Below are 19505 nucleotides of genomic sequence, written 5' to 3'. Positions count from 1 at the left end.
TTAACAAATGTGAAGTACAAAAATAGAAATAGTTAATTTAATATAGTCTATTCCATTCAGTTGACCAAAGACCATGATCATTAACTGAAGCAATACTAACAACAGGTATAATTAAATGATTTCCTGTGGTATTAATTTCCAAATGAATCTAACTTTCTGTACGGACATATTATTCATTAACATTTCAAACGACTCATTGCCATCACTTGATGTGTGAATCATTTAGACTATCAACTGCATTGTTGTCTCGAGACTAGGCCTCATGGAATGAGAAAACAATTTTTAAGTAATGGTAATAATTAACATGAAAGCTCTGTCTTGTTAAATTTAAATATGGGAAGTATGAAGACAAATGGAAGGAATGATCAAAATTTTATTTCCGATTCCAAACATCCTTACAACCCCAACCATGTTCACAATAATACGGACTAATCACGAAGAGCATAAATGTTTCACGCGATTATAGGATTCAATGAATTCCCTGTTACTTTTCGAGAGAACGATTACTGGTCAGTTAGTAAAGGTAACATTGTATTGTTATTTGATGCTACACAGATATCTGCACAAACTATTCCAGATGCATGTCGACACACATTCAGCATGATTTTAAAAAGATAATGCTGTCACTCACACTGCACGAAATCCGAAAAGAACCACGCAAGTCAAGTTTTCAAAACTTGTTTTGTCTTGACTACATAAAAAGCTTTCCATTGTAGGTAGTTTCTGTGTTATGTACCGGTACAGTACTTACTGTTCAATTAAAAGTCTTTTTCAAATTGTATATCATCTGTAGACACTACTAATATCGCTTTCATAATGTGATTTCTGATTGTTTGGCAACATCCCCAAGTATGGTCGATTGAAACCTCTGCGGTGGCTGAATGGTCAGACCTTTAGATTATCACGCAGGCGGCCTGGATTTGATTCCCTGTCAGGTCTGGAATCCATAGTGACGCTTGTGGCGGACAAGGTCGCATTTCCCGAACGCCGGCCGGTGATGCATGGAGGGGGTTGGCCTAGGAATGAGTGGGATTGCCTGCTCAAAACCTGGACCAGAGAACCTTAATATGGTTGGCCGGTGTGGGTTTAGGAATGCGTCACCAGAGGGCCACCGCAGTAGATCTGAACAAGGTCGCAGTGCTGGGTCATAATGGCCCCTCCGTTAAATTCAATTCAATTCAATTCATGGTCGATTGAAGACTTTTACGAACTCTGATATTTCGACATTGTAGAGAATTTAATTTCCAAGAGGGAGGCATCTGTAAGGCGAAATTCATTACTTCAGATGGAGACAAATGAAGACGAATAGTACAAGTGAAGTTTCTGCACAAGTGGCACGTAAATTTTGCCTTTTAATGTGTGTACCTTATGCACCTATCTCAGTAGGTATTACACACAAAAGCCACAGGCAAATGCAATTTCAAACAGGCTTGTTGCCAGTCTTTCCACTTCACAATCATTACTGCAGTGACAATGGTTACTAGAAGTTGAGAATCCAGTACCAGTAAGGGTAAATTGAGGCTGCATCTGTGGCTAAAGTGCTAGTGTGCTGATCTTCCACCCAGGTGGTCCAGGGTCTATCTGCAGCCTTTAGTGATGAAATTTGTGGAGGACAAAGCAGACATTGCAGGTTTTTCTCATGGTACTCCCCATCTTTCTCTATCATTTTATAAACACACTCCATGTCCCTCTAATTTCAACTATCATAAAACAGATGATGAAAGAGTAATGGAACGGAGAAAAATTCTCTCCAGCGCCGGGATTTGAATCTGGGTTTTCAACTCTACGTGCTGATGCTTTATCCACTAAGCCACACCGGATACCACCCCGGCATCGGACAGAATCGTCTCAGATTAAGCTCCAACACTTGGGTTCCCTCTAGTGGCCACCCTCTGCACTACGTCATAGATGTCTATGAACGTAGGACCGAAGTCCACACATGTGCTGAGGTGCACTCGTTATGAGTGACTAGTTGGCCGGGATCCGACGGAATAAGCGCCGTCTTAAATCACGAAGTGATTTACACATATATATATATAATTTTATTTTATTAATTTATTTGGAGCTTAATCTGAGACGATTCTGTCCGACGCCGGTGTGGTATCTGGTGTGGCTTAGTGGATAGAGCATCAGCACATAGAGCTGAAAACCCGGGTTCAAATCCCGGCGCCGGAGAGAATTTTTCTCCGTTCCATTACTCTTTCATCGTATGACGACGCAGAATATCTGCATGGAAATATCATATGTACTTCGGTATATTGAAATAATATATATCATAAAACAGACTGGGGTGAAGTCTTGGGGGATAGCACGAGTTTCCGATGCTGATCTAGGAAGGGACTGGGCCCCTAGGCTTATCAGATTACTCGTTTGCAAAACAGGATCTGGTTGTAACAGGGGGCTGAGGCAGGATGGCTCACCTGTCAGCATCAGATTCACGAATGCCAGGATAGTAGTTAACTATAACATTTGGGTTGCATTAAAAAAGTATTGATTATTCAATCTATCTTAAATAAGAAGCAATTAATTGCCTAGACCACCTGTCGGACTTGGACAATACATAGGGCGTACAATGGGCCAAGCTGCGAGTCAAAGTGTACAGACTTGTCATGGGTTCAGGCTCTTGTAAAAACCAAAAGTCAAGGGTAAATTGAGACGTGGAATTATTCCTTCATTCAGCTTGATGCTTCATGAACGATCTCTTACATCGCAATAAATGTACTGCATATGGTCTAGAGCTTTAGTTCTCATTGACGAAAGTCGAACTACCGTACTTGTATAGTCGAAAAATACGTCACATTTAGCTGACTACAAATTTGAGCTTACTGGTAAGATTCTGTAAGTCCATCAAGACAATATATAATCTCTATAATGTATGTCACCTAGAAAGAATACTTAAATCATTGAGAGAGACATAAGAAGGGATGTAAGGTTAATCAAAATGACAAAGTTGCAAACATATGCAACAGGAACCTTTTCACACATTCATTTATACCATTACAGATTAAAAATACATTGACATAATTAAAGTAAAACATTCCCATTGATATTACTGCTTTATTACTTGATGTTTGATGAAACAAAACCAGGACAATGTTAATTTACCTTGATTGCCCACTGCTTCAAGACAATGTATGCAAACAAAATTAAAGCACATTTGTAAGGGGCATCAATAATATAACTATAGTTAGGAGCAGGTGGTGTGCAGTTTAATACATGCGTATAATAAACAATTTTTTGCCAACCTTACTTAAAACTGATAATTTGGACACAAGGTGCACAACTAATCAGATTCTATGGAGAGGAAAAAAAATATATATAATAAATTCACATCCCTCATAAATTAGGGATGTATGTTACATATTTTCAGAGTTACCATAACATTTCCCCCCATGTAGAAAGAAGGCTAACATTCTATGTAAAATCTTTTAGGTTTGTGGAGCACCCTGCAAAAATCCCAACATCACTTAATATTTTTGTCTGTATTATACAATCAAATCATTATGCTATTGAGAAATAAAGAAAAAAAAAAACTCTGCGTAACATGGCTTAACATTTCCCAATACAGCTCACTCTGGCTTCAGTTCGTACCCTGGAAAAATCGCTCACCAACTTCAAGTACGCACACAGCACACAAATAACAAGCTATTTTACAAGAGGCCACAAAAGTTGGTCAGACTGAAGGATGTATTCAACCACACTACAGTTCTCATTTTATTAACAGTCAAATTATGTTTTATACTAATTAAATATATCAGTTAATACACATAAAGGTTAATTAGTTCTTAAATACATAACCATACATGACAATACAATTCCCCTGTACAAATTCCACATTCAGATTTATTTCGTTCTCGGCGTAGAAATAATTCTGGAGTCTGACACGCGAGCTATCACGATCATGCAAACAAATCCCTTCCTTGCAGAAGGGCATCACTTCCATTAATGACGCCCAACAAACTATATATTCAATTCAAATCCCCTCCCTCATACTATAACTCAGGGTACATTTCGTTACCCCCCTTACCAGTCTCACCAACTTTTGGATGGTTTATACAAGGACTGCAAATCATAAAAAGAATATGTGAGAAGGATAAAGGGGAAATTAAGGGGAGGGGGTTATCTTCTAAATGACGGGACTAGAAAGTAATTTTGGGCGTGGCGTTAGTGGGGGGGCGGAGGTTCTGTAGACTGGTTTCTGCCTTCCACCGGACGCACTGGCTTTCTGCGGGTGGGACCTGGCGAACCCGCTCCTGCCCCACCCCTCACTGATCCTCCTCGGCCCCCGTACCCTCCCCCGACAACTGCCGGAGATGGAACAACTTCTCGGATAGTGCCAGTACCGGTTAGAACTCTCATCGGTTGCTGTGGCAACTGCTGCTGCGATGCCAACATTCCACCGCCTCCGCCCCCCAAGCTGCCACCTCTGATTCCTCCGCGGAGGTCGTGGTGTTGTGAAGGCTGTTGTTGGGTTGCTAAGGACGAGGAAGAGGAGGAGGAAGATGCTCCAGCAGGTATCTGTTGTTGTCTGGGAACAGAAGATGCCAGACTTGTCGCTCCTGCCAGATTTCCACTGCTACGTGATGCAGATCGCTTTGGAACCATCAGAGACGCTGCTTTCTGTTGTTGCTGTTGTTGGGGAGTCGACTGCTGTTGCGAGCCAGTCCCGGGCGCACTGCTAGTTGATGGAGAGGCACGAGGAGAGCTTGAGTTACCATTACTAGTGCCCTCACTGCCTGGACTGGCCCGGGAGCCTGTCTCCTCACGTTCTTTCCTACTCCCCGAAGCACAGTCCTGTGGAAAGCCTTCCAGTAACAACGAAGCAGTTCCTTCAGTTAAAGTGGCCAATACTAGCTCCTGAACAAAGAGGCTACGATCTGCACGCTCCTGCTCCACAGTCTGTAGCTCCAAGTCTGTTAAAGTGCTGTCCATACACCTGCAAACAAATGGAAGCACATGTTTCAGCTCCGAAAAGCAAATACCAAAGAAATATTTAATATGAATAAATAAATACAATATTACAGCAGAGTTACAGTACACTGCAAAGTATACGGAAACATGGTTGTATACACATTTCCCAAAAAGGTGAGTGAAATACAAAATGAGAAACAAAAATACCTTACTTTTACTAAATTTATAATTTGAGAAAAACTTGCAAAGTCTTACATATTTTCTTTTTGCCACAGAAAAAAATATGAAGTACTGTATGTTATGTTTCTACATAATTTTTCTACAGAGGGTATATTACAGACTTTTACCTTTATACAATATACTGGGTGTTTCAGAATGACAAATCTTGGGGGCATGTTCCTCACACCAAAACAAGAAAGAAGTTCACATAAACATATGTCCGAAAATCCTTAGTTATTAGTTATTAATGAAAGAACATAATGTTAGATATTGTAGCTTGGTAGTAAGTGTTGCAACTTTAATCAATTCAGAAACTCATAACAATGAAAGTTTAAGTTCAACTTGTTTCGAGGTACGATCCAACAACTTAAGTTTGTAACCAATAATAATTCATTTTGTTAGATAATCTAATGATGTTATCGATGCACCCATCGTATCCTAGATGGTTATGTGTTGCCAAGGAGACTTGTTTACTACAGTCATTTGAACACTTGTTATGAGTTTCTGAATTGATTAAAGTTGCAATACTTGCTACCAAGCTGACAATATGTTTCATTATATTCTTTCATTAATAACTAAAAAACTAAGTATTTTCGGAGATATGTTTATATGAATTTTTTTTCTTGTTTTGGTATGAGGAACATGCCCCCAAGGTTTCTCAAAGTATTTCTGAAACACCCTGTATAGTAGAAATGCTTCACTGTCGGCAACAGAAATAGTTACTTGTAGTCATTATTTGCTTCCAAAGAAATTCCCTGAGAACTTCCTCAAACCTGTGTGCAGTTCAGTCCTTAACCTTACTTTTCGAATGTGGGATTGGCATTATGATAGTTCTTGATACAAAAAAATCGAACAGATTTTTTTAAATGACCATCATTAAGGTATAATGAGGACAGTTTTTGTAAAATACGAAATACTAAAATTTACTCTCTATTTAAATAGAACAGATTATTTATTTTCGATTAACCATCATCCCTTTTCCACAATAGACGAATAATTTGGTTCTACTATATTTTAAGAAGAAAATTTGAGTCCAAGTTATCTATCCTATAACGGACTAAGACTGATAAAGCTTACCTTGACAGAAGGAACTGAGAATTACTTTGTGCCACTTGGCTTGAACTGGCATCCAGAGGGACGGCTGTATGGGCACCAGTGGCAGCAGTAGTAGCCGAGGTCGCAGTCCCAGCTCCTGCAGAGTTGGCAGAGGAAGCCGTCTGAGTCTGACGTCTGGGCAAACGTTCCAATTGCTGACGTGCCGCCTGGAAGTATGAATAGACATGCACAAGTTCAGCTGCACACACAACAGGGAATGCTCATGTACAAAGAACTTGTAGCAAACAGGGTACCGGTAACTATTAAAACAATCTTTTACTTTTTAATCAAATTTATTCTGTTACCAGAAAAATAATTACAGCAATAGGTCTAATTTCTGTTATAAATAATGTACAATGATTTTCATAAACATCACAAGATACATGTTATACAGCCTATTGTGCCACAGTGTCTTTTTTTTTTTATTTAAATGGTAATTCCTGCTTTGACATGATTTCTTAAACATTAAAAAAAAAAAAATTATCGTCCTGATGTACCTGAATCATCGAAATGTGAAATAGTCCTAGTTTCTGTCTCCCAAAACCTATGGATGGACCCAGATTCTTATTTTATTTTTACATCTATTCTTTCTCCATATGAGCAAAGTTTTGAAAATATATCCCCTCCTACCTATGTTCACTGAAAGACTGAAAAATTGTCCACAAAAATTGCGTATATTAACCAGCGATACTAACGCGCGTTCGAAACGCCACTAAGTGCTACTAGTGGTGCTGCTAAGTGGCTTCGTCTGAAGGACTCGCGCTCAGAGTCGTCGTATTCGGAGTTTGGGATGGTCCACAAGCTACAAGTCGTGCTAAAGATCTTACTCTGCTAATTATATAAAATATAGAGTGTTGTTCTGGCTACCTATTAAGTATGTAACTTTCACAGTGATCACATCATGCCTCTAGAGTGGCGTATTACGATTTTGAGGTTATTTTCAATGAACAATGCTTTAAGTAGGCCCTACGTTTTTTCTCCCGTGTGTGGTGTGGGAAGATAATCGAAAGTTAAGCATTTATTTTTCTACTACGCATTAAAATAACCTGCGCCGAGTCACATCATATCATTATAGCTACTATAATATCCATAAAATATAAAACGTAATCGTAATTTCTTAGCAGGAAAATAATACCGGTACAACACATTCCTCTCATGCAATTTACTTCTTGAAAGGGTATTTCGTAGTCGCATAATCTAAAATCAAGCTGAAAAAAAGATTAAAACTCTCTCAGTATGTTATAATATAAACATCCGCACCTACGTGTTTTATCAATTTATAATTTTAAAACCAATATATATTTACAATGTAACTTACCTCTCTTGAAAAACTCCAAACCACAAAGGTTGATGGCCATACGAATTCATAAATATTCATTGATGGCCATACGAATTCATAAGTATTCATTTTAAATTTTAATTACTAAAAATAAAGTAATCATTAGGTCACTCACAGACGTTATGTTACGCAACGGTTGGTAAATGTAGCATATAACAGAACGTTAATTATTTCAATTGGAAATTTACGACGCATAATCATTGTACGATTATTTGCTACATGCCACTTTAGCATGTTACAAAATTATTAATTCAAATTTATTCGTTACACTAAATAAATGCGCAGAGCAAATTTGAATTGATACGTCTTTAAAAGAATGTACCTATAGCTTCTAATCAAATTATGAACCATGTTTGGTGATGAAACGAAATAATTTGGTTTTAAAATGATGAATAACCAAATCGTCTTTCTGCTTACGGTACCTCTAGAGTCACATCGAAAATAAGTTCACACATTGAGAAAGTGATATTAAGAAACTCCATATCTTCGTAAATTTTTTTATATTTGTTCGAAATTGTATCAATATAGGCCTACATATTCAATTTTCAGATATCTGTATATATCAGCTATACTCTATTAATATTATAGTTACATTGTCAGCTAATATTCGTTAATGCTAGATGTAACCACAATGTAACCCTCCTGCCATCCTGGACAACCTAAAATATGAAACTCATATGTTGTTCATGATGACTTAGACTCGAGTATAATCGATAGGTATATTTATCGGTAACTATTAATCGAATTATTTGAATCAAATATAACATTGCATCACAGTATAGGCACAGTCTAGTATATACAGTCACGAAGCTAAATACGCAGTAAATATGCATCCATAGATAGTTGCTAACCACTAGGATCGCTAATATTGCCTCATGACAGACAATGCGAAATAGTACATGCACAGTCTATTGTTCCTAGCACCCTAACAACTCAAGCTTCGTGACTATATATACTAGACTGTGGTATAGGTATTCAATTATTGTGATAGCACTAGACAGAGAGGGAGAGAGAATAACTGTTAAAGAAAAGGGAGCCTCCTGACGTCATAAATCAGAAACATACTTGGTGTAAAAACTAAATGAAAAATTCATCATACAATTAAATAGCCAGAAAAGAATTAATGCTAGTAAAATTGAGACAAGGACTGTAGGAGAGCTTATATCCTTATATGGGAGTGAAGAACATTGCTATATTAATCTCAATGTAAAATAGCCTACTGAATTTTATTATACAATTACACATTTAGAAATTACTGCTTAATAAATGAACAAACACAGACTCAAAATTATAATTCTGTAGTTCGGAATCTCAAATTTGTTCACTCCACAAAAACAAACTTTTAATATTCTATAGTTATTATAAAAAATAAATACAAAACACTTCAAAATAATTTACACATAATGGCGTCTGAAAAACAGGTAACAGTGCTAAAGGCCATTTTCCTAACAATTCGTACAAAATTACTATTAAAAACATTCGAAATATTCCTTTCGTGTCCAATGGAAATTTACCTACCCTATACTGTACTATAAAACAAAAATAATTGCAAATTTATTCCTCCCTCCTCCAATAAAGGCCCCACTTAACACAAACTTTTTAAGCTGGGTGAGTTACGTAAATATAGGCCTATGCCAACCAGTCTCCAAGTCTAACCTAGTCTCTCTCTCTCTCTCTCTCTCTCTCTCTCTATATATATATATATATATATATATATATATATATATTTTTACATTGGGGAATTTAATTGAATGAATTTTATTATGGCAGGCAAAGTAACTTATCTCATGCCCCCATGTTATATTGCTACTTATGCACTTCATTAGAACCAGGTACCCAGCTTCGAAACCGTTAGCCCTGTGAACCGTCTCTATATTATCTATTCTATGTCTTTCTATATATGGGTACATAAGCTGGGTGTTAGTTTCATATGATCGAGAGGATGAGAATAATTGTAAATGATTGTACAGTCATGATAAAATCTGGTAGATGGCCTGAACAGTTGGTATAGCACTGGCCTTCTATGCCCGAGGTTGTGGGTTTGATCCCGGGCCAGTTCGATGGCATTTAAGTGTGCTTAAATGCGACAGGCTCACGTCAGTAGATTTACTGGCATGTAAAGGAACTCCTGCGGGTCAAATTCCGGCACACCGGCGACGCTGATATAACCTTGGCAGTTGTGAGTGTCGTTAAATAAAACATAATATAATAACATTTACAATCTGGTTGGTTTCCAAAATATCATATCTGATCAACCAAGACATTTCTAAAATGCTGAGAGAGTTTAACTGTAGTTCTGGGACCTAAAGGGATATCATTATCCCCGATTTTATGAATATAGGCGAGGATGATGGCTAGAAAAATATTTACATATCATTCCTATTCTTAAATATCGGACAGCACAATCAGAAGTTAGCTGGATGATCTCGAATTATATGACACCCTTTTTCGGTTTGTGCATCTCATATTAAACATCGCTACAGTATAGCCCATATCTCCTGATGTTTGGGTCATCTTTACTTACATGGCAAAAGCCAGTAGCAACAGTGCTGTGTTGCCACATACGGACATTCATTGACGCTGCTTGTAAAAATAATACATGCGTTTGGATAACTTCTTTGTGACAGGGTCTCTAAATTTGATTAGGTTGAATGATATTTTTTGAGTATATAGAAACAAGAATCTCATTTCTACGCCAAGCGGTTCGCATTTAATGCATCTTAATCTTGTCTCAGCTGATTCATGGTTTTTATGGTTTTCCATGAATAATGTTTACATAGCTGCTATATCGATATGAAAACCTTTCAAAGCACCAAGACATCCAAGACCTTTAACTGTAAATAGTATCCTGCAGCAACACAGACATCTAATAAAAATAATTATGAAACAAGATCCGAGAATGCCGGTTCGATTTCTGTTTGCCTTGTGTGTAGGTAGTGTAGACAAGCCTCCTATGCCGCACACTGCACACTGGTAAATTGGTCTACACAACTGGCTTGGGTGAATGATGAACAGTCACGTACCCGCCATTCGAAAAAAAAAAAAAAATGTGACTGTCAAATTACGAGTTATTCCAGTTTTCATAACATCATTCCATCAGTTTCCTATTACTAGAGTCCATATTTTTTGGTAATAGTGATACACGCAATATTTTTCGCAGTTAGTTACTTTCTTTGTTATATTTACCCTTTAGATACCTAAAATACCGTTTGAATCATTGTGTGAAAATATATCAGTAACGAAACATATCCCCTCTATCGTAAAAACTGTGAGATATACATCAAATTTGTATTGCATATTGTTAAAAAATATCTTTGTAACTTTTGTTTCAGTTAATTTGTCAACATTTCTGTAATTTCTCTATGGATATTGTGTACACCCACTTTTACTACATCTATGGCTTTCAAAAAAAGACTGATATCTGTACATTAAGCATCAGAGGATATATTTTGATGCAAAGAGATTTTGTGGGGAATAACAGACCACCACAGTGAATTTGGTGTGAATTGTTTGCAGGCAGAATGGTTCCCTGCATTTAATGTGTCCAGTGAGAGAGGCTTTTCTGAGTACACAAAAATACTCTTTGTGCGAACAATGTAGAAACATGCTTAGTTTATATTTTCGTAGATGTTTATATGTGATAAGTAAAGCGCAGACCTCGTTGCCTTTTCATTGCCTGCTGCCGCGATACAAGTTGTCTGTACAAGGGCTATACCGAGAGTCTGACGTCACGTCCACATCACTCGCAATGGGTACGGCGTCTCGACGCATTCTCAATACTTATAGCAGTCGGTCGGGCACCTGTAGACCATGCAGAGTTGCAAACAAGAGTGCCAGTAATGTCAGACGTAAAGAAACAGAAGTTGTTACAAAATGTGGAGGAATTAGGCCGTGAGTATTTCACTATACAAGGAGTAAATATATTTTGCAAAGTATGCCATATACAATTTAAAGGCCACAGAAAATTTTTCATCCAAAAGCACTGTAAGTCTAAACAACATAAAAAAGTATAACGCTGTTTGGCAGACATGATACAACATCGAGTTCAAATTTATATGAGAGAGAGAGAGAGAGCGAGAGCGAGAGAGAGAGAGAGAGAGAGTGTGTGTGTGTGTGTGTTTTGTAACGACCTCTGCAATATGATGGTAAGTTGCAATATTCCGTTGCACAAGTTACAAAATGCTACTTTCAAATCATTTCTGCAGAAATATACTGGGCGAAACATTCCATGCGAGTCAACTCTAAGCAAAAGATATTTATCCCTGTGCTATGATTATGTCATCAACAGCATTAGGAAATCTGTCGCAAATAATAAAATGTGGGTGTCTGTTGTACATAAAAGATGTTTACAAAGATGTTCCCTCAACAATAAAACAACTAGAATGGTCAACCCTCGAAATGTTCAGTGGCCTCTGACTCGTAGAACATTTGTACCAAAGTCTGTGTGAAGCAAAACCACATCCAAGTTTCGAACCAGTTAAGCCGAAATTTGGGACCGTGTTGAAAAAGAACTGTGGATTTTCAGCAATGTGTGAAATAAGAGATATTTTGTTGGTTAATGGCGAGCCCTCAGATGATACGTGTGACAGCTCATATTTTCGTTTCGCACCACGCATCTCTTGTTATGTGGAACGCACATTTTCTCAGTTCAAAATATTTCTAAGTGATAGGCGAAGAGGTTTTTCTTTCGATACTTTACGGAAATGTATTGTTCTTTATTGTAATGGAACTGTGGACGCATCAATAGGTGAATCATAAATGAAAACGGTAGTACAGTTTTCCATTCTATTAATAATATAATGTTATTAAAGTTCTAAGGATGTGTTACAATGCATTTATTTACAACAACGCTGTCATGTAAAGAAGGTGCAACTTTGTCCTTCACCACACTGAACCTGTACAATGGAGGGAACGTCTGTATCTTCCCCTCCCATCACACATCAAGCTAGGCATACACCACACTATCCAAGCACAGGTAACTTATGAATGCGGGCAATGAAGACAGTGCTTTAGTGATAAGTGTAAGAAAAAAAAAAAGTAACAAAAAGTTTTACATTAAACGTAACATTGATACATTTAAATTACTATTTTACGAAATACCCACTGAAATAGTGGCAAGTTTACCACAGAAATAACTCATTTTATTTCACTAAAAATATGGTCCTTATCTATTACTGACCATAGTCACCATCATGCAATGAAGATCAACCTCCACATGGTGTAGTCGTGGCCAGTAACTAAAGTAAGAAGTGATCTACTACAGTGCATATCCTATCATGCCCGCAATGATTGACTGGCCACGTGCTCAGTGGGAGGCAGTGCTTCTACCACTAAGACACTTATGCTGACGCAGCTAGTCAAGACCATTCTCATTCATACCAACACAATGCCTATAAATAAAACAGTTTATCTGTAACTTGGCCTCTGGCAGTATTCGTTTAGCTGAGATGGAGAATAGATCGTTTCGTCATGGTAAACAGATATTCATTAAGGGAACATATTTACATATACAACACGTATATAAGGAATAGAAAACCGTGTGCTTCAACAAGGCGAAAATTCGGACGTAAATTTCCTGACAGGCCAGTACCCTCTAGAAAAACAATATTAAGGTTATTTAATAGGTTCAATCGACATTGTAGAGGCAACGAAAGCAGAAGAACTGACGACCTATCTGTACGCAGATGATATGGTCATGGCATCCACATCACGAAACACACTGCAAGAGCACTCGACAGATTGGTAGAATGGGCCAGAAGAAATGACCTTACTCTAAACAGGACAAAAACAGACGATAACGTTCAAAAGAGGGGGAAAACAAGCGGCAGCAGTCGTGCTATACCTGGAGGGCGAGCCACTGACCAACGTAAAGACTTTTAAATATCTGGGGATAACCCTGCAACAAAATGGATCGACATACACAGCCCACATCAAAGACAGAGTGGCAGGGGCAATGATCGTCATGCACGACATTCAGCACTTAACCAGGATCTTGTTGGAAACGGCGATGAAAATCTTCACGACTAAAATAGTGCCTATCATCACATATGGCCTCGATATTGTCTGGCAATATCTCACTAAAGGTAATCTGAAGGACCTCGAGAAAGTGAAAGCGACATATCTGAAACGGGTACTCGGCCTGTCCAGATTTGCACCATCCAGAATCGTCTATGAACTAACCAGAGAACCTATGTTACTAGAAGACCTACGGCTGCAATTCCTACTGCCATCAACATCAGCATATGAGAGCACCGTCCTCGAACACCAACGTAAGAAAGCAGAAATATGGGAGGAGTTCTACGTCACGGACGCCATGGCCAGAGAGGACTGGAAGGGGGCCAACTACCTACAGAGACATCTGGTGACCAGATTTGCGACCCATGGCTTCCACTTCAAAATATGCCGCAACACCAGCTTTCACGACCCGAACGAAGAGTGCATGTGTTTACTGTGCGACGAACAATGTGGAAGATACCATGTGATGGAGTGTAAAAACCGATTAGTTTCACTGACCAAGTTCTGCAGAAGCGAAAGTTAAAATAATATATCATCCTGCACATTGTGCGCACTTCCGTTATTATTATTAATAGATTCAATGAAACAGGTTCTGTAAATGACAGAAAAAGACGACAAAAGCACCGTGTTCTTATGGAGGAAAAACTGGATGATTTGGTGCGGCATTAGTGTGTAGCCCATGCAAGTCTCTGAGACGTTCAGCATAGTAGACAGGGATTTCTAAAGCATCTGCAGGAGTGGCAACAAAATTATTGAAACAAAAATCATACAGAATGTCAACATGCCATGAATTACAGCCCCAAGTTTACAATCGCAGGCTTAATTTTTGTAATTAGGTGTTAGAAAAAGTAAATAATGAAGAACTTGATCCCCAATCGATTTTCTTTTTCATGAGCCTTGATTTCATCTGCATGGCCACGTGGCATTACAGAATGACAGATATAGATCATCAGAGAACCAGATATTGTGCACAAAGCTCCATTGTAAGTTTTAACGAGTTAAGTTGCGTGGGCGTGATTGCCATCTCAGCGGCAGAAGCATGGCCTCCCACTGTGCACGCTGCCGGTAATCATCACAGGCATGATGGCGAAGATGCACTGTACAAAATGGTCCAAAATAAAATATAATGAAGTTCGACTATGTTGCATTTGCAGCTTAATGTGGGAAAATTATTGGCAGCATTGTTAATTGTTTCTTCAATTGTTGCTGAAGAAGGCTATGAAAGACACACAGTCAAAATGGTGCTAAATAATCTAGAAAAAGAAACTGACTAACAGCATTAATTTCTTTCATGTGCAGTTAGTCGAGATGGAGGAGCTAGTGTGAAAGCAGTACAGTAGAACCCCGATTATCCGTCACCCTATTAACCGATTGCTGGATTATCTGGCTATCTTTCTCTTGTTTTTTTTTTTTTTTTTGCTACAGACATATATAGTCTGTCTTCTTCATATGTATGAAGTACTACTATAAGTTATATTAGTACCAGTACATATTTTTTTAGAGTATGTTATTACAAACCTTGACACTTATACAGTATGATCTGCTGTTAGAGTTGCCGTACTGTAAAATTTCTATATAAAATATATTCCATGAGTATCAAAAGAAAACGTGTTGTGCTAAGTACCGTAAAAAAACGCAAATAATTGAGTGGTTCGGGGAAAGAGAAACTGTGGCTCATCTCGCATCAGAGTACGAAATTGGTGTTACAACTGTGCGCGATTTAATAAAAAAAATCAAGGATGAAGTGAATAAAGTATGTAAATCTATAATACGAGACCTGTATTATTCCAATGTTTCCGCTGACAGCCATTACAAGGAATTTCCTTGCCCCTTAAAAACCCGTCGTTGACAACCGGACTTGAATGAGTGAACTTTTTATTCACTACCTAGTGTGTTAAACACAAGAACATGGAGGAAATTAAGAAATGCAAGTATTAGTCACTTAATTTACGAAAATATTTTATGGTACGGATTATCCGATTTTTTCGCTTAACCGTTCAGTCCACCCCCTTCATTACCACGGATAATGGAGGTTCTACTGTATGTGAAATTTAGCAAAAGTAATTTCATGAAGATCCACCATCAAAGCATACAATATTACTACTCTTAATGAGTAAATTCAGGTGAACTGGCTTAGTTTTATGTCAACATAAAGGAAGAAGTGGAAGGAAAAAAAAACAGCTATAGATAATGCCCATATATTTTGGGTATGGTGGCTGAAAAAAAAAAAAAAAAAAATTGCATTCTCCTAAGAAAATGCCAGAGACCAATAAACAGGGAATTAAATCTGAATAAAAAGTCAGTTCAGTGAATGATCCATGAACTGGTGCATTTTTGTACCGCATAAAGGTGGTCTGTCTGAAAGCATGATTTATATCACAGCATCTGTATAATTGCAGATCAAAATGAAAAAAAAGTTGGCCATCCTAAAACCAGATGGAGGGATTCTCTCAAAGTCGTAACAGGCATCTAAGGGTACTGTGAAGAAGAAGAAGAAGAAGAAGAAGAAGAAGAAGAAGAAGAAGAAGAAAAATTCTAAAGAAATTTACGTGAAATAAATAGTGCCAGTTTTGGTATGGGTGGACACCTAATGTGCAAAAGTCACAAGTGTCTTTCCTAATTAAATTAGTGTGTGTTTGTGTGTGTGTGGGTGCGTGCGTGTGTGTGCTAGTGAAGTTAAATTCACTTAGAATTGAACATGAGGCCTTTTCCACAAAGGTGTGGTGTTGTACATTACAAGTAAGTAATAAAAATACTAGAGCAAATGAAGCTTTCAGGTATAACTCCCTGTAAAGTTGATTTGAATAATTGGTTGCTTGACGGTTGTCAGCCCACTTTGAGGTCTGTGGATATAGAGGGAAAAGTTGGATCGGTGTCTGGTAGAGAGAGTTCCCGGGTAGCTCAGTTGGTAGAGCGTTGGTACATTAAACCAAAGGTCCCGGGTTCGATGGCTGGTCCTGGAATAATTTCTCCCTCGAAATTATTAAAAAATAGTAGAGGTTTTGTTCCACAAAAGACTTTCTTACAATAGTACTGTACCACTCCATAGTTACAAATTACAAATGAAGTTTCATGATTGTGTTCCACAAAAGTACTAGTATTTGTAACTTACTAGTGAATTGCCAAGTATTCTCTACTAGTGAAAGGAAACTAATACTAATGTGATTTAAATATACTTATTTCATAATATTAAAATATATTTTGATAAATATGTGCTATAGAATATCTTTTCTTGCTTCTATTCCCTTCAAAAGAAACAATTTCATCTCCTTTGACACCATTTCAATAATTTTGCATTGTTTTTAATTTCGTAACAATTAAGTTTGGGGTTGAAGAATATTATTAGCGGCATCTGTTTACTAATATGGGAAACAAGTCGCGACGTTGTTACTCCCAGCGTGACTCCTCCTCTTTGCTTACGTCTTAGGAAGTGAAGGCTCTATAAAGTCTAGGTAGGTAATATCGTTCGCTATTTTTGTTCTTTCGTTGCCAAGCAACCATACGAGGAATCTATTTGCCACACCGTTAAACATTATCATGTCGTAGCTCCTATTATAATAAATCAAATGCACTGTAATTGAGCAAATAATTGAGCGGCAAATAACGTCTTCGTGTGCTTTCTGCAAATGCCAACGAAAGAGCCAAAATGGCGGGCGATTATATTAAGTATTTATCGAGGCTTAAGAAATGTATAACGTCTTCACCAGCGAATCACAAGACGCACACGTTTACATGTAGCCGACCTGCAACGTGATTGGCTGCCGGAGATTAGAGCGACAGGACTATATCAAGGAGCATTATGCAGGGATCGCAGAAGAACGTGATGCTAATATAAGGAAGAGCATTTTCCATTATTAAAGAAGTAAACTAAAATAAATAACATAGCAGGGTTACGAATTTCATCTACGAATCCTTGCTGTATAACCTACTTAAAATACATTGCGATTAAAGGGACAAACATAACCTAATTTGATGAATGAAATACGAAGATAACCAGTTGCTTAATGTTATGACGTAGTATGTTTATATATCTTGGCATACATCTAACCAACAAAAATGAGGAAATGGTAGAAATACAAGCAAGAATACAGACTGCCAATAAAGCATATTTCTCAGTACTTCCCATCTTCAGAAGCAGGGATATAAACCAGAGATTAAAGGTAATGCTATATAAAACACTCATTCGGAGTATAGTGATGTATGGAAGTGAAACGTGGACCCTCTCAAAGAAAGCCGTGGAAAAGATAGATTCGTTCAAAAGAAAAATCCTGAGGAGAATCTACGGACCTGTATGCGTGCAAGGGGAATGGAGAATTAGATATAATAACAAACTATACTCCTTGTATGGAGAGCTACCCTTGTCGCATGTTATTCGGATTAAGAGACTCAAATGGGCAGGTCATCTAATTAGGATGGAAGAACATCGAGTCCCAAAAAAGGTATTTTCAGGAGATTTCGGAGGAGGAAGGCCGGTGGGAAGACCACGTAACAGATGGGAAGATGGTGTATGTCAGGATGCACTACAAATCCTCAAAATCCGGAATTGGAGAGTCGCAGCACAGGATAGACAAGTTTGGTGGAGTGCAACTGGAGAGGCCATGACCCGAAAACGGCCGACGCGCCATAGAAGAAGAAGAAGTATGTTTATTGATATGATGTCACTAGTAGCGATCCATTGGTAATGTACAACACACTTTAATTCTTTCGTGGAACAGAAATATACAACTCCATACTTCACAACATCTTTCATTAGTAATTTGTAATGTACAACACCATACCTTTGTGGAATAGGCTCCTGGACTTGCTCTGAAAGGCAATGTCACCACGTGATACCCAGTAATATGCTACTATGAGAAGGAAATGATATGTCCGTACCCTCACCTGCTGTCTCTCAAGTTGGAGCTGCATTTGGAGCTGTTGGAGTTGTGATGGGGTGGAGCCCTGGCCCGCAGCAGACCTTCGTACCCCGGACAATTGAGACAGTAACTCGGCTATGGGATCCACACTCTCACGACTTGATGGAGACAAAGACGATAAACCACCTGAGGAACTGCAAAACATCCAACATTATAATCACATCTGAACAAATCTTACAAGTTATACTCCAGAGGATGAAGAATATTAGCCAGTAGTGATACCAGCTCTAATGAGTTATCGAAAGTTTGCCATCAGTCACCAAACACGATACTGGAAAGTAAGTTTAAAGACCACCTTTAAGAATTTGCCTATTGGTCATCGAATTCATGGCCTAAAATATGTATTCTACTGGCCAGAACAGAGCGTACGTTCTCATTAAGCCTTTGTGAAAAAACAAATGAGCCACATCCATTTTTGGTAGCATACTTTGTTTATTGAAAGTTATTACTGAAATAGTACATATACAGAAAATTACAATAATTCAATAATATGAATGAAGAAAAATTAACAAATTTTGTTCAGAATCATCCACTATTATATATTTCTCATAAATTGTCCTACTTTATTCACGTATGATATTATTCGTCTCTATGTCAATATTATATTATATAAGTTCATTGTATCTGTAATTTTAATTTTAGTTCCTGTTCTATTTTATTTTATATATTCCTCTTATATTATATTATATAATTTCAATGTAGCTGTAATTTTAATTATAGTTCCCATTTTATTTTCTTCCTTTTATATTAATGTATATTATATAATTTCATTGTAGTTGTAATTTTAATTATAGTTCCTATTTTATTTTCTACATTCCCCTTATATTTAATAATATATCTGAGCTGCGACCGAACATGAGAGCTGCTCATTTCGTCCTCAAATTTTGTTAATGTTATTGTATCCTCTTTTATATTGATTGTATTATTTTATTTCTATTTCTATTGTTGTAATTATATTCTGTAGTCCGATGTATTATTCTGTATTGTATGTTCTGTTCTGTATTATTATA

At 37.6% G+C, this 19505-nt stretch overlaps 1 protein-coding gene across 4 annotated transcripts in view; it reads right to left on the bottom strand.

Moving 5' to 3' along the window:
• Nucleotides 1-2970: 2970 nt before the first annotated feature.
• LOC138704607 (E3 ubiquitin-protein ligase KCMF1-like) overlaps nucleotides 2971-19505 on the bottom strand; it is an 80565-nt gene continuing 64030 nt past the window's right edge. For 3 of the 4 annotated variants that reach the window (XM_069832684.1, XM_069832682.1, XM_069832685.1), the window contains exons 6-8: nucleotides 18455-18629; nucleotides 6208-6392; nucleotides 2971-4936 (exon numbers count right to left, since the gene is read on the bottom strand). In XM_069832684.1, the coding sequence (XP_069688785.1) occupies nucleotides 4165-4936; nucleotides 6208-6392; nucleotides 18455-18629 (1132 nt within the window). In that variant the 3' untranslated portion in view covers nucleotides 2971-4164. The remainder of the gene's footprint in view (nucleotides 4937-6207; nucleotides 6393-18454; nucleotides 18630-19505) is intronic. The other variant, XM_069832683.1, reaches the window with a different exon arrangement.

The sequence above is a fragment of the Periplaneta americana genome, chromosome 8 (assembly GCF_040183065.1).
Source record: "Periplaneta americana isolate PAMFEO1 chromosome 8, P.americana_PAMFEO1_priV1, whole genome shotgun sequence".
Classification (NCBI taxonomy): domain Eukaryota; kingdom Metazoa; phylum Arthropoda; class Insecta; order Blattodea; family Blattidae; genus Periplaneta; species Periplaneta americana.
This window is presented reverse-complemented; position numbering and strand designations above follow the sequence as displayed.